The 15,313-nt window shown below is 55.8% G+C and overlaps 1 protein-coding gene across 13 annotated transcripts in view; it reads right to left on the bottom strand.

Annotated features, from left to right (window-relative positions):
* Positions 1-12,293, bottom strand: part of DNM1 (dynamin 1) — a 44,925-nt gene extending 32,632 nt beyond the window's left edge. For all 13 annotated transcript variants that reach the window (XR_007122174.1, XR_007122176.1, XR_007122175.1 and 10 more), the window contains exon 1: positions 12,009-12,293. Coding sequence is in view for 10 of the 13 variants with exons in the window: in XM_047699033.1 (XP_047554989.1) it covers positions 12,009-12,169 (161 nt within the window). In the remaining 3 variants the exon portion in view is untranslated. The remainder of the gene's footprint in view (positions 1-12,008) is intronic.
* Between the last annotated feature and the right edge of the window lie 3,020 nt (positions 12,294-15,313).

Here is a 15,313-nt window from a genome sequence, read left to right as displayed (position 1 = left end):
GGGTGGGATGGTGGTGAGGCAGTTCCTGTCTCTAACCCTCCCATCCTTTACTCACTCCTCTGGGGGTGACTGTCTAGTATTTGGGAACCCCCAGGGCTGTGTTGATAGGACATCTGTTCTCATAGAGGCTCGGGTGGGCATGGGGGCCTGGGGTCCACCCTTTCCCCCAGCCAGCTCCTCACCCAGCAATACCATGGCAACAGCAGTTGCCATGGAAACTATAGGAGGGGCTGGGAAGGATGGGACTCCCCACAGAAAGCCCCCCACGCAGAGACATGGACCTTCCCTGAGAGCTCTTCCCTGAGAGCCCCCCTCCCTGCACAGAGAGGCCCGCTCAGCCCCAGCAGACCTGCAGGTTGAAGGCCAATGAGATGTTGCATAGAGGGTATGGGGAGCCTAGGGCCCAGCTGAAGGGGTGGTTAGGGGTCTGGGCCAGGCTTCCCCAAGTCGCTGGTTCCCCAGGGCTACTTAAAGGACAAGCAGCTTATGGGAAGCAGAGATTAGAGGAGCAGGGCTATGTGTGGGAGTAGAGCCCTTCCTCACACCAGGATCTCCAGGGCCAGGGTGGTGATGGGGGTGCCTGGGTGGGGAAAGGTCCCATCTCTGTCATGGCACAGGTTCTCAGAGCAAGGCCCTCATGAGGCCCGCAGGGGCAGCTTATTATTATTTTTTTTAAAGATTTTATTTATTGGGGCACCTGGGTGGCTCAGTGGGTTAAGCTGCTGCCTTCGGCTCGGGTCATGATCTCAGGGTCCTGGGATCGAGCCCCGAATCGGGCTCTCTGCTCAGCGGGGAGCCTGCTTCCTCCTCTCTCTCTACCTGCCTCTCTGCCTGCTTGTGATCTCTCTCTGTCAAATAAATAAATAAAATCTTTAAAAAAAAAAGATTTTATTTATTTATTTGACAGAAATCACGAGTAGGCACAGAGGCAGGCAGAGAGGGAGGGGGAAGCAGACTCCCCACTGAGCAGAGAGCCCAATGCAGGGCTCGATCCCAGGACCCTGGGATCATGACCTGAGCCAAAGGCAGAGAGACTTTAACCCACTGAGCCACCCAGGTGCCCTGCAGGGGCAGCTTATTAAAATGCATGTTTCTCAGGGCACCTGGGTGGCTCAGTGGGTTAAGCCTCTGCCTTTGGCTCAGGTCATGATCTCAGGGTCCTGGGATTGAGCCCTGCATTGGGCTCTCTGCTCAGTGGGGAGTCTGCTTCCCCCTCCCTCTCTGCCTGCCTCTGTGCCTACTCGTGATTTCTGTCAAATAAATAAATAAAATCTTTAAAAAAAAATGCATGTTCCTCAGATATGCTGGGTTAGGATCTAGTGGGGCAGGGGTGGGGGAGAGGGAACCTGATTTTTAAATATGACCCCCCCCCATGTCCCTTTCATGTTCCCTTGGTTAGGAGCCAATGCCAGGCATAGGCCCTGGGTTCAAATCCCACCTTAAAGCCATTCTGCAGTCTGGCCAAGGTGCTTCACTCTCTGGGCCTCAAAACCTTCAGCAGCGAACCAGCATCATAGAAACCAGGCATCAGCCACGACCACATGTGGGCTGCAAGAAGGCCGGTGGAAGCTTTTCGTGCAAAGAGTTTAGCCTGGGCCTGGTACCTAGTAGGTGCTCAGCACCTCCAGGGGTCTGCCCAGGGTGCTACCCCTTCTCAGCCCCCTCTCTAGGAGAGTACCCAAATTTCAGCAGGGAATGCGAGATCCCACAGAACGCTCTGCCCGCCTCCTCCAGGCACTGACCTGGACCTCGAGATCCTGACCATGAAAGGTTAGGTGCAAATGATGCACAAGAGGAGAAGCTTTCAGAGGCCATGTCATTCTTCCATCACTGTCTAGAGGAGGGGACAGAGGCCTAGAGAGGTGCAGGGAGCTGTGACGGGAGAGGTGGCTGAGAGGGGCCCAACCCCACGCCTGAGCAGGCAGCAAAGAGCACTGGCTGGTTCACACGTCCAGACTGAATCCTTGCTCCCTGCTGGATTCCCAGGCTCACCCCAGGCCTGGCCGTTGGTAGGTCCTCAGGCAACGCTCAAGAGACAGAGCATGGCTGAACCCCTCCATGGCTCCTGCCTTCCACCTGGACACACAGCGCTCTGTTCAGCCCAGCCTGGCCCCCAGCCAGTGCCGCCCCGCACCTCCCACCCAGCTCCTGCTTAGGCTGAGGGAGGACCGAGAAGAGTGTGCTGGGCCCACCAGCCCCGGGAGCCATGTGGGAGGGGTGCATGGTGGCCTGCCAGCTCTCCCTACTCCTTCTGGACAGATGGTGGTTTCCCGAGGAGGCCTTGCCTTGCCATCTGCAGAGGCGCTTTCAAACCTGAGGCACAGGGAGGATGAAGTAAACATCTCTGGAGGCCTCCAAGGACCACATGCTCCCTGTCTGAATTGACACCGTCCTACTCAGAGGGGTCTGGAGAAAGTGAACCAAAGGCCCAGAGTGACCCTCCCCTACTCTACTCTAGGACCTGAGATCTGGGGCCAGAGCTCAGGGACCCTGCTTCCCAGGTCCTGTTGAGCGCAAACAACATCAGCGAGCAGCCGGCTTGGTCTGGCTCACACCCAGCAGCCACCTTCCTTCTAAGTCTCCTGTTTCCTGGGCTCTGAGGTCAGACAGGCCTGGCGTTGAATGTCAGAGCTGCCACTCAGGAACTGTGTGGCTCTGGACAGGTGGCCATACCTCTGTGAGCCTCAGTTTCCACATCAGTAAAATGGGTTACCACGAGGCTCGCATATATCGATGCCTGAAGAAGTGGTAGCTGTTACGATTATAAAGAACGTAACTTGCTGAGCAAAGCTGAGAACACAGGCTGGGCTCCCACCAGATGATGCAGCAGGGAGGGAGTTGGAAGGGGGGGTCCCCTGGGGGCCAGCAGGAAGAGCGGGCGGGTGCGCCAGGATAATTCCAGCCAAATCTTTCTCCTGAAAGCAGAAGGCAAGGGAGGCAGGCAGGCTCTGAGGTGCCTTCTGAAGCACAGGGCTGGGGTGGAGGCAAGGGAGGGGGTGGGCCAAGAAATACAGTGGGGAGGAGGTGAGGTGGCCTCCAGGCAACAAGTCCCTCTCTGTTCCCGCTGCCACAGGAGGCCCCAGGCATGCCCACACCACACAGCCCATGTGTTTCCAGCTGAGGTTGGAATATTTCAAGGCAGTCCTGGCCTGGCTTCCCCGGATGCTCTGATGTCCTGAGAGCAGGGACTGGGCTGGTTCTCTTGACCACAGTGGCCCCAGTACCCAGCATGGAGCGGGGCATGTAGCTGGCACTCGGGGCAGCCCTGCTGGCCAAGAGAATGATCTGAAGATGAGCTCCTTGGGGTGCCTGGGTGGCTCAGTCTGTTAAGCGTCTGTCTTTGGCTTGGGTCATGATCCCGGGGTTCTGGGATCGAGTCCTGCATCAGGCTCCCTGCTCAGTTGGGAGTCTGCTTTTCCCTCTCCCTCTGTGCTCACACAGTCTCTCTCTCTCAAATAAATAAATAAAATCTTAAAAAAAAAATGAAGACAAGCTCCTCTAGTTTTCCCACCATCACCCTCATTGTACTGGTGTGGAAACTGAGGCACAAGGCAGGGAAGTGTTGCCCAAGGTCATAGCTCAAGTTGGTGACTGGGTAGGAGAGCACCCAGGGCTCTGGACTCCAAGTGCACACTTTCTCCTCAGCAAACCGTTTTCCCTACTAAAGAAAAGCGATGATCTTTCCTTCCTCCTTATCCTTTCCTCCCTCCTTCCTTCCTTCTTTCCCCCCTCCCTTGCAAGTGTTGATGACTTTCTATTTTCAAGATGGAAATAGATTTCTCTTTTGCCTCCTGCTTGTAAAAATCATATGTTCCCCCTCTGAAAACATACTCGGAAAATATACAAAACATTTAAAAATAAGAAAACCATGATCATCCCAACACCTGGGGACCACCGTTGTAAACAGTATATCATTTCCAATAAAAATCACAGCGAACACTGAGGGCTTGCGGACTGCTGGTCAGAGGCTCTGCTTGAAAATCCGCATCATCACGAGGCTTCTTTTTGGGGTGCTGGAAGGGTTTTAAATTTAGACTGTGATGATGGTTGCACAACTCTGTAAATGCACTAAAAATCATTGAGCTGTGCACCAAAAACAGGTGAATTTTATGGCGTGTAAATTATACCTCAATAAAGCTGCTTAAGAAATCTGCGTCCTTTTTTAAGATTTTATTTTTTAATAATTCCTTTTTTTAAAGATTTTTAAAAATTTATTTATTTGTCAGAGAGAGAGAAAGCACAAGCGGGCAGAGAGGCAGGCAGAGGCAGACAGAAAGGCAGGCTCCCTGCTGAGCAGGGAGCCCCATGCAGGGCTCGATCCCAGGACGCCGGCATCATCATCATGCCTGAACCTCCCAGGTGCAACCACCTAATACTCTAGATTGTTCCTTGCGGGGCTGTGTGAGGCTGGTATGAAAAGAGACGAGGTCAGGGACCCCTCACGTTCCCACACACTCACTGGGCTCCAGTCCACACTCCTGCAGCAGCTCTGTTTGCCTAGCAGCGCAGCAGGGGCATCACTGGACACAGAGCTATGCCTGATGTTCATTTCTTACCACCAGTAGCTCGAGGCAAAAGAATCTCAGCTCCACCATTGAATGATTTCCCTGCTCCGAACCTCAGTTTCCGCACTAGTGAAATGGGACACAAGCCAGCAGCTCCCTCCTAGGGCTGCTGAGGCGATGCCCTGAGATCCTGGCTGTGGGAGGCTCCAACGGAGGGTGCCCGCCAGTGGCTAGGTGCCCTGTGTGTGCTACTGAGCATTGCGTTCCCCCAGATTTGGGACTCAGGTCAGAGGGGAGCGTGCATTCTCCCGCTGAGATTTTTCTCCGCATCCTGCCTGGTGGCCTCATTTCCCTGGGCTCAGACCAGACGCCTCTGAGCCGGAGTGATGCAAGGGAGGCACTAATAAACAGGTGAAATGCTAAAAGTAACTGTGGTTTAAAATTTAAAAAAAAAAAAAAAGAAGAAGAAGGAACCGTAATTGGAGCTGCTGTCTGCCGGGACCCCTGCGCCCAAGGCTTTGGCCTCTTTCTTCCTCTGCAGCCCCTTGTCCTGGGAGAAAACTGACCCCTACTCCACACGCTGAGGAGTCGGTCATAGGGGGAGAAGGTGATCAGGGAAGGCATCCTGGAGGAGGTGTTGGCTGACGTGAGACTTGGAGGATGAGCCAGGGAAGGAGGGAGACGAGGGCATGGTGAAGATGAGGACAGCATAAACCAGGAGAGTGCGGGGGCGGGGAGCATTTTTTCCATGAACTGCAAGATACTAGGGCAGACCCGCGGGGAGAGGCTAGAAGGAAGTAGGGCTGGCTATGGCAGGCAGGACTGAGGGGCCCAACTCAGGAGCAACGGGCTTGGTTTGGAGGCCAGAGGCCAAAGAGGGCTTGAAGCAGAGGAGGTCAGATTGGGAGGCCATAGAGAGACTCCGAGCTGTCAGGTGGAGAAAGGGTTGTGGGCACGAGAGAAGGCTGCCCCAGGAGCTAAGACAAAGGTGGGGGCAGCTGGGGAACAGAGAGGAGGGCGGACGGAGGGCAGGATCCACAGGGCCTGGGCCTGACTCGCATGGGGAGGATAACCTAGGAGGGGATGTTGGTGCCAGAGCCTTCGGCCAGGGCAGTGGGCAGATGCCATTTAGAAGGTTGCCTTGAACACCTTCCAAGACTAGGAGTCATTTTTCCTCATGCCTGCAACGGTTTCAGCCGTCCCCGCACCGCTCTTGGTCCTTAGCTGGAATTCATGCCGGGGAGGGGTCAGAGTCCAGAGAGACAGCCGGGGAGAGCGGAGGAGAAGCTGAGGGGTGTCATATGTGTACACGTGGGTGGGGGTGAAGAGGAACTGACACGGAGGCTGGGGACCGGTACCCATTCCGTTGCTGTGGGACTTCGGACAGGTGCCTACCCTCTCTGAGCCATCTCACCACCTGAAAATGGGGGATGAGAGTCTGTTCTTCCAACTAACAGTTTGTTGGTTCCAAGAAAATAATAATCAGCACTGCCCTTGGACATGGGGAATCACAACCCCTGCCCCACACTTTAAGGGTCCCTCTTTGGATCTCTAGAGCAAGGGGTCCCCATGGGCCAAGGGTCAGTGCCCAGCTGGAGCTTATGCACCCTTCCTAGGTCACACCTGAGTGTTCTGGAATTCCCTCTCAGTCTCGAGGCCTCCTCCAGGCTTCTGCCCTGCCAAGAGGGGGGTGGGGGTGGGGGTCCTTTCTGGCACCGTGGATGGAGCTCAGATGTGAGGGCGGGGTGTCTGCATGTGAGGCCAGGAAGCCCCTTCTGGTGTAGGCTCGAGTAAGAAGAGACAGGGGCAGCCTGGGGAGAGGGGCCACCTGTCCCCACAATGCCACACCCCAGCACGGAACTCTGAGTCTGAAATTCTAAATTCAAACCCAGTCTGCCAGGTTGTTATGAAAGTGGGTTTGTCAAGGTGGGAGAGCAGAATGTATTGTGTTCAGCGATCCTTTAGCTTGATTTATAACTAGAATATTTAGACATCAGGCACGTGGGCCTCCATTTCTGCCCACGCACCCCCTCCCCCTTGCCCTTCCCCGAGTTTCTGACCCTGTAACCCCAGCCAAGGTCAGGGAAACTCGATTCTATTGGAGCTTGGATCAGATGCTGTCTGCCAGAGTCACCTTTCATTCCCGACTCCTTGGGGCCCCTGGATGGGGCAGGGGTTTGGAAAAGATGTTCTCTGGCCTGGGATGAGCACGTGAGTCTGGTTGTGGACGTGTGTTCGGCACACAGCAGGTGCTGGCTTTGAGCGCTCAGAAACTGGAGCAGGGTGGCTGCCTGGCAGGGAGTCAGCTCTCTGGGTGCTGGTGGCCGCTGAGGGGCTGCTGGGGTGCCTCGTCACCTTCCTGGTCTCCCTGGGGCGTCCACTTGTCGCTCGGTTACACTGTCTTTTGTCTGGGTTCTCTAACCCACTGGGCTCCTTCCCTCCTTGGGTCTTGGCTCAGATGGGACCCTGTACCTGGGGTGTGTTCACTCCTTTGCCTGACTGGGTCCCTTTCTTGCTCAGGTCCAGCCTCAAATGCCACCTCCTCAGGGAGGCCTTCTCTGGCCCCCCCGATGACACCCCTCTTTTCAAAAGAAGGTTCCCAATACCCTGCTTCAAATACACAACAAAAGGGCTCCTGGTGTGATTTAGTGTCTCTCTGTCCTGCTCAGCTGTGAGCCCCCTGAGAGTAAGGATGTGTCCTACTGGCTCATGGCAGTATCCTCAGGGGCTGGTAAGCCGCAAGTGCCAAGCCAATGTCAGTCCCTTCTGCCCCTCCACAGTCAGTGATTCTCCACCTAGGATGTCTCAGGCTATCCCCTAATTCCCTTTGGCCTCAGTATCCAAATCTGGGAATTGGAACCACTCAGATGTATCCCAAAGCATTCAGAGGATGAGAGCTTAGTAAGGGTGGGCTGTCCCCCACTGGAGAGCCTGGGGATGACCAAGAGAGGGGCTCTCAGAGGCCATAGACTGGCACCAAGACCATGCTGGGATGAAAACATGGAGGAAGTGACAAGGAGATTGGTAGGAGGCAAGAAGACAGGGAGCCTGAGCAGGGTAGGCAGAGTCACTAGGGAAACCCAAAACCTTGCCTCTCAGGCCCCACCTTGGGCTTTGGGCAGAGGCCCGCTCACCAGGCCCCCTGCCACCACTCATGCCCCAGTTGCCTCCCAGCCTGCCCTGTGTCCAGGCAGAAGAGACCTGGCACGTCACCTCTGCGAGGTCTCCCCCCAAGTGTTTCATGGGCATTATCTCAACACTCAGCACAACCCCACAAGGGAGGTTCTATTATTATCCCCATTTTACAGATGAGGAAATAGGAGCTGAGCAGGGTTTCAGAAACATGCCCAAGGTCACTCAGCCTGGAAGTGGCAGGGCTGAGCTACGAACCCAGGTCGGATTCCGGAGCCCAAGCTCTCAGCCCCTCTGCCACATTCTCACCGGCCTTTGCCTCCCCAGGGGCCAAGAGGGCAGGGAGGGTGGGCATTACCCATTTGTCAGCCTACTAGGCACCAGCGTGGGGGAGGGAGGGCAGAGCCTGAGATCTTGTCCCAGGGCACCCCACTCTTGGTGCCGGACAGGTGTTGTGGAGGGGTGGGCAGAGCCGGGGGCAGACAAAGGAGGGTGGCCTAGGGTAGCAGGCATCTACTCACAAAATGCTGGGGTATCCTGGGGCCCTGCACACACTCCTCTGTCTACACTCACCCTGAGATGATCTCATCTACTCCCATGGGTTTAAATCCCACCTCTCCGCGATGGGTGAGTTCCAAATTTACACTTCTAGCCCGCCTTCCCCTGAGCTTCCGGCTTGCATCACCACACTGCCCACCTTACACTTCAGACTCAACATGCTCAAAATCGAGCTCCTGGTCCTGCCCCCGCCCCCCAAACCTGCTCCTGCTGTCCTCTGGTAACGGCACCAACACCCACCCAGAATCAAAGACACTGACGTCATCCTCGAGTCCCTTTCCTCTCACCCGGCACATCCCATCCACCGCACGTCATGTGGGACTTTCCTCCAAAATGTACCCTGAACCCCACCGTTCTCCTCCTCCTGCTGTGAAAGCCCTGGACCGTGTCCCTCCTCAGCGCCTGCGCACTGGAACCAACTCCTCACCTGTCCCCCGCCCCCTCCCCAAGTTACACACTTGCTGGAATCGCTCAAGGTGCTCCACTCCTGAAAAGCTTCTGGCAGAAATGAAAATCAACCCAACTACTCACCAGAGCCTCAGGGTCTTGTAGATCCAACCCCTGGCTACCTCTCTGATGTCTCATGTTGCCCTTGCACAACAAACACCAGCCACAGGGGCTCCTTTCCGTTCTTTGAACAAGCCAAATTTGTTACTGCCCCAGGGCTTTTGCACAAACAGTTCCCTCCACCTAGAATGCGTCTCAGTCCCATGGCTTCTCATCTCAGATGCTACCCCTTCCTAGAAACCATTGCTGACCTTCCTTTTCCCCTTCCACAGGACGGACCCCGTTTACCATTTCAGAGTTTCCCCCTGTGGAAGGCAAAGGTTTTGTCTTTTCTAACCTAGACTCTCCAGCGCTGTAGCACTGTGGACACTCCACGAATGTCCGAATAATTAACTGAATTAGCCTCAATTTTCCCTTCTGTAAAAGGGGGATGAAGAAGGAACATCGATCCAGACAAGTCCTAGCAGGGTCCCAGGCGGCTGCTGTGCCACTTCTGCCGCAGAGCTGACCACAGGGCCATCCAGGGGTGCCTGGGATCCCAGGCTGGCCTGGGGCAGCCTCTGCTCCCTATGGTGTATTTTTCCACTTCCTCTCCCTGGGGGGTTGGCTCCGGGGAAGCCCCAGGAGATGGAGACGGAACGGCTGTTTCCATGCTCACGGGTCTGGGGACCCAGGCCTAGGTGGAGAGGTCAGGATCCCATGAGGGAGCAGGTAGGGCTGGCTAGGGGCCCAACTGAACTCCCTCCAGGTGCCCCAGCCCTGGCCTCCTCACTAGCTTTTATGAGGATCAAATAACGCTTTCCCACCCGTGCCCCCACCTCAGGCCAAGCCCCCCTCATCTGCCCTGGGCTCGCACCCAGACACCCCGCACATCCTCCCACAGGGCCACTGTTAGAGGGCCCCAGGGTGCTTGCGGCCGTGAGAGGACCCGGGCCTCAGGGGGTACAGAGTCCACATCTTGTTCCACTCAACAAGCTAACAGGGGGCCAATTCAGCAGTGGCCGCGCTGGCCCACTGTGTTGCCTACTTGCTGGCACCTGCCTTGGCTAGACAGTGATCTCCAGGAAGACAGGGGCTGGGTTGGCCCTGGCACACATGGGTCCCCAAGCCTAAATGATCACCAACAGCTGTCTCTCGTGTGTTTACCAAAGGATGTTTATACCCATGAACTCCCTGAAGCCCAGCACTGCCTGGTCGAGCAGGTAGGGCAGCAATGGTCTGTAGTCCCATTCTACAGATAGGGAAGATGGAGGCCCATGCACCTGCATGTCCCTCTTCAGGGCCTGGCTCTCAGAGGCTCTCAAGACTGAGATTAGGAAACTGAGCTTTGGACTCTAAGAGATGCTGTCCTTCCTGGCTGGGGGATTTTGGGCAAGGCATCTAACCTTGGGGTTTCTTCCCTTAGCTCCAGAATGGGCATCAGGGTACCTGCCTCATGAAGCTGCTGTGGGCCATCCTGGGGAGAATGGTATGGGGCACCTGAGAAGGGCTCAGCAGGGGTGGTGGTGGGGAATATGGTCACCTTCCCACCCCTCCCCCCACTCCATGCTTCCTGCCCAGAGCACACAGCTCAGGAATAAGCAGGCTTTCAGCGAATGTTCTACAGACGAAAGGTAGGAATGTGGTTAGTACACTGTAAAGTGCCACATTTCTGTGGGTGTTTCTTAAAGCACTAAGGCCTCTGGGCTTTGCTGTGTCCAAAGTCCCCGCCACCCCCTCACCCTGACTCCTGGGCCACAGGGAAGGGGCCCATCTGTGTATCTCTTGCCTGTTTGTCTCTGCAGCTCTGAAGGTCATGTGAGCAGGAGGGGGGCTCTATGGGAGCCCATACCCAAGAGACAGACGGCCTCCCCCGCTGCTGACCAGATGGGCCCAGCCGCCCCCACGGTGGCTTTCCAACATCTCCCAGATACACTGCTCCAGTCAGAATCCTTCCCTCCAGCCCGAGGGTTGGCACTGGGTTTCCCAGGTCATCTGAGGGGTAGGAACAACCATCCAGTGAAACTGTCCTTAACAGAGGTGGGGAAACAGGCTCAGAGAGGGCAAGTGACTCTCCTGAGGCTTCACAGCAGAATCTGGCTTGGACCCAGGATGTCCCCTCAGAACTGCTGTCTCTCTGAGGGAGGAGGGGCCTCTGCTTCCCTCTCTCACATGCCAGTACTTCCTTAGCAGCAAAGGTCACTGGGAGAAAGCTAGGGTTTTTGAAGAAGGTGAGGGAGGGAGTGGGGAGGCCTGTGTCACTGCCTCTCCCCGTGTGCTCAGCCCCCATCCCGCTCCCAGGAGGGCGCCATCCTCTTCTTAACACCAAAAAGCCATCCCTGCCTCCATTTTCCCTGGGGACCCTGGGGGGGGGGTCACGACCCCACCTGCCCCCCTAAACCGGGGGCCTTTTGTCTTAGCGGTTGTCCCCCACTCCCTGCCACCTGGCCCTCCCAGCGCCCTGGGGGATCAGAGACAGGAGGGGGATTAGGTTGTGCAAATGGCTCCCCCCTCCCCGCCATCCTGCTTCCCTGTCTTAGTCATCTCTGCCCTCCGCCGCCTTCTCCCTCCATTACGATCCCTCTGCCAGGCCCGGGGGGAGAGCGACGGTGGCAGGCGCCTCCCCACCCAGGGGCGGCAGCCGAGCCAGGGGCCGGCGGCTCGCAAGAGGATCAGAAGCGGTCTCGCCGCCAACCCCCTCCTGGCCTGCAGCAACCCCCCATCCTCCCCCCTCCGCCGCCGCGCTGCGCACACGGATGGCGGCGGGAGCTGCAGAGGTGTGTGTGTGAGGAGGGAGGCTGTGACTGGTTCTCGATGTCCGGGGGCTGTGTCCTCTCTCAGGGACACAGCTTGGAGGGGGGTCCCTAGCCACGGCCCAGGGATCCTCATGGGGAAGGGAGCTGTCCTCCGTGGAGCCTAGGGCTGGGGAGCACTGCCCTTGGGGTACTGCCGGCTCCGAGGGACGCGGGAGCCGAAGGGAGGCGCTTAGTAATGCAGGCCCCCCCTGGTGCCTATACTGGGGGAGGGGGGACCCTTCGCCAGGGTCTCTTAGCAGAGCGCGGTCTTCCCTAAGGGATGTGGCGGGAGGAGGGGGGCGTGATACCGTGGTCGGTGGCTTGACGACGTTTGAGGACGAGCGGGGGGCGCTGCCCTCCCTGAGGGGGTCTCGGGGTTGGGGGGCACCCTCCGTCTGGCTGCAGGCGGGGGGCGCGCCAACCGCGGGGGCAGCGCCGAGGGCTGCGAGGTCGCGGCGCCGTCCTGGCCGGGGGCGGAGGCCCGGGGACCCGGGCTGGGGGCAGTCCGCGCTCCGGGGCGCGCCGCTCCTACCTGCCTACGAAATTCTCGAGCACCGAGCTCTTGCCAGCGCTCTGGCCGCCCACCACGGCGATCTGCGGCAGGTCGAGGTCCGCGTTCTGGCCGATAGCGGAGAAGGCGTCCTGCAGCCGGTTAACCAGCGGGATGAGATCCTCCATGCCGCGGTTGCCCATGGCTGCGGCGGGCCCCGCGGGCTGCGATCCGGCAGCCGCTCCCGCTCCCGGCTTCGGCTCCGCCGCTGCAGCCGAGCGCTCCGACTGTCTGCGCCGCGGACCCCCCGCCCCTCCGTGAGCGGAGCGGAGCTCTGCGCCAGGATGCCGCCAGAGGGCGCCCCCGGCTCTGCGGGCTGGCCGTCGTGCGCAGGTGCTCCCTGCGGCACTATGGGGATTGTAGTTTTCTCCATCTACGGCTTTCGGGGCGCTTGAGCCGCGTTTGGGGGGCTCTGGTGCTGTACTGCAGCTATCATTCCTGGAAATGGGCAAGGTTTCACCCCTAGTACTGGACCTCTCGGCTAGTGGTCATGGCTGTCTCCATCTTACAGATGAGGAAACTGAGGCTTGGAGAGAGATGGGTCTCCTTCAAGGTCACGTCTCCTGATCTGGAGTTCCGCTCGGCCTCAGCCTCGCTGCCTTCTGCTCTAGGTTCTGCCACTTACTCATGGTGGCATGCCCTTCCCGCCTTTGGCCCTCAGTTTCCGTTTCTAGATGGAGATAGAACAGAACATTAATTCAAGAAATATTTATTGAGCAGCTACTATAAGCCAGCCCCTGTTGTAAGCAGTGGAGATACAGCAGTGAACATGACCTTCAGATCTTGCATCGGGGTGGTGGAGACAGACAGTGAATGAAGAAACAGGTACATGAAATCGTAAAAGCGAAAACAGTTTACACTAACGGTGATGGAAGAAGTAAACAGGGTGTGAAGAGAGGTACCTGTGTCGGTGCAAAAGGTCCATTTAGCCCAGGAGGAGGTGGGTGGTTTTCTGAGGAGGTGACATTTGAGAAGAGACCTAGATGATGAGAAGGAGCCAGTCACAGGCAGATCAAGGAGGAAAGCAAGCCAGGCTGAATGAACAGGAAGGGCCAGGGCCGTGACCGTGGAAGGCCTTCTTGGGAGAGTTGGGACTTCTTGTCCTAGTCAGTGTCAGTCTTTGCCTCAACCCATCAGGGTGGTGGTAAAACTGGAATTCGAATCCAGGACTCCTATAGCCCTAGCCCTATGTATCCCGTTCACATGGAGAGACCGTGGGCCCCAGGCCTAGCCATCCACCTCTGATTCTGAGGAACCTAATTTGGACTCCCCACAAGGAGGCTAGAAAAGAGAGGCCAGCTTACTCTGTGCTGCTGGGCATCAGGGGGTCCCTCTATATGTGAATGTGGGGGCGGGGGAGCACTGCTGGGAGAGCAGTGCCCTGGGAATCAGAGACCACCATTCACTCACCAGTTCAGTGCATATTACCTGAGCCAGACCCTATGCTAGACCCTAGCAATAAAACAGTGAGAAAAATGGACAAAGTCCTTAACCGTATGTGGCTTATATCCATATGTGGAAAAAGAGGAACAAACCACCAACGAGCCAATAAATAGGATTCTGTCAGGTGGTGATGGGTGCTTTGGAAAGCAAGAAAGCTGGGGAAGGTTGGGGCGGGGGTAGTGTTGCTCTTTGTTTAGCACGGTGAGAGTAGGATTCTGGTAAAAATGTGAACAGAGACCTAAAGGAAGTTGGGGAGTTACCCACGTGGACATCTGGAGGTGGGGGATTTTCCAGGCAGGCAGAGGAAAATGAGCAGGCCCTGGGCTTTGGTCAAGCTGGGTGATCCATGTCCCTTCCTGTCTCTGAGCCTCAGTTTTCTAATCTGGGTAATGGGGATGATGAGAGATTGGAATCCCTGTCAGGGGCCGGGCCTTGGCTTGGTGCTCAGGAGAATTTAATTAAACCAACTGATTGAGCCCTCCAGGCACCTGGAGCCTCAGCTACCTACAGCACACTGCCGGAGCAGCTGCTTATACCCGGCCCCTTTATTATGCTCTGAGAACCAGAGAGGGCAGAGATAAAGCCTGGAGTGGAGCCATTAATTTGGGGAAGGGGTGCGGTTTGCAGATGTTTGCCCAGAGGGGCGCCATCCAGCTGGATTGTTTTTCCTAATTACAGTAGTGAAACTTACTGTAAAAGTCAGACTTTACCCAGTATTTGAAAGCTCCTGGTCATCCTCCCACCCACAGATAAACACTATTTATAGCTTTTATGGTGTTTATTCTCTGGTTGGTCCTCTATATATTCGTTTTATTTCATTTTGTTTTTACAGAAATGGGATCATCCTATAGGTCTGGTACCAGACCAGGAGCTTGGACATCATCTGAAGTTTGTCAGAAACGTGGAATCTCAGGGCACTTGGGTGGCTCAGTAGGTTAAGCATCTGCCTTCAGCTCAGGTCATGGTTCCAGGGTCCTGGGATCGAGCCCTGCCTTGGACTCTCTGCTCAGTAGGGAGCCTTCTCCCCCAGCCCCCCGTGCTTATGCCCTCTCTGTGTCAAATAAATAAAATCTTAAAAAAAAAAAAAGATATAGAGGGGCGCCTGGGTGGCTCAGTGGGTTAAAGCCTCTGCCTTAGGCTCGGGTCATGATCCCAGGGTCCTGGGATCTAGCCCTGCATAGGGCTTTCTGCTCAGCAGGGAGCCTGCTTCCTTCCTCCTGCTTCCTCTCTCTCTGTCTGCCTCTCTGCCTACTTGTGATCTCTATCTGTCAAATAAATAAATAAAATCTTAAAAAAAAAAAAAAGATATAGAATCTCAGGCTCTGCTCACGGCCTGCTGGCTCACAACCTGCGTTTAACAAGAACCAAGAGCCCCAGGAGATTCCTATGTGCATCAGAACAGAAGAAGCTCCAATATATATCATTATATGCAGCTTGAGATTTGGTGGGGGGTGGGAGGAAGGGGTTAACAAAATCATTCTTCAATTTAGCTGGAAAAAATTTTATTTACATAATTGGGAATTGTCCAGAGATTCTTTTTTTTTTTTTTTTTTTTTTTTTTTGGGTAAAGCATGAAAATGTTGGGGGCTTGTACTATCAGGCATTAAAATATATTTCCAAACTGTAATAATCACACTATGTAGTAGTATCACGGGAAGAGACGGGCAGAATCCTGGAGCAGAGTAGGTCTGGAGGTAGATCTATATGAACATGAGAGTTCATTACGTGATAAAGGTGCAGCTCAAATTAGAGGCAAGTAAGAGGCCTCCAGGTAAGGCTACAGCCTCAGACTTCATTTCAGATGCAAAGAGAGGGGGCATCTCTTTTCCCTTTGAACATTGGGG

The sequence above is a fragment of the Lutra lutra genome, chromosome 13, assembly GCF_902655055.1.
Source record: "Lutra lutra chromosome 13, mLutLut1.2, whole genome shotgun sequence".
Classification (NCBI taxonomy): Eukaryota; Metazoa; Chordata; class Mammalia; order Carnivora; family Mustelidae; genus Lutra; species Lutra lutra.
The sequence above is the reverse complement of the archived record's forward strand: the minus strand, read 5'-3'. Positions and strand labels throughout refer to the sequence as shown.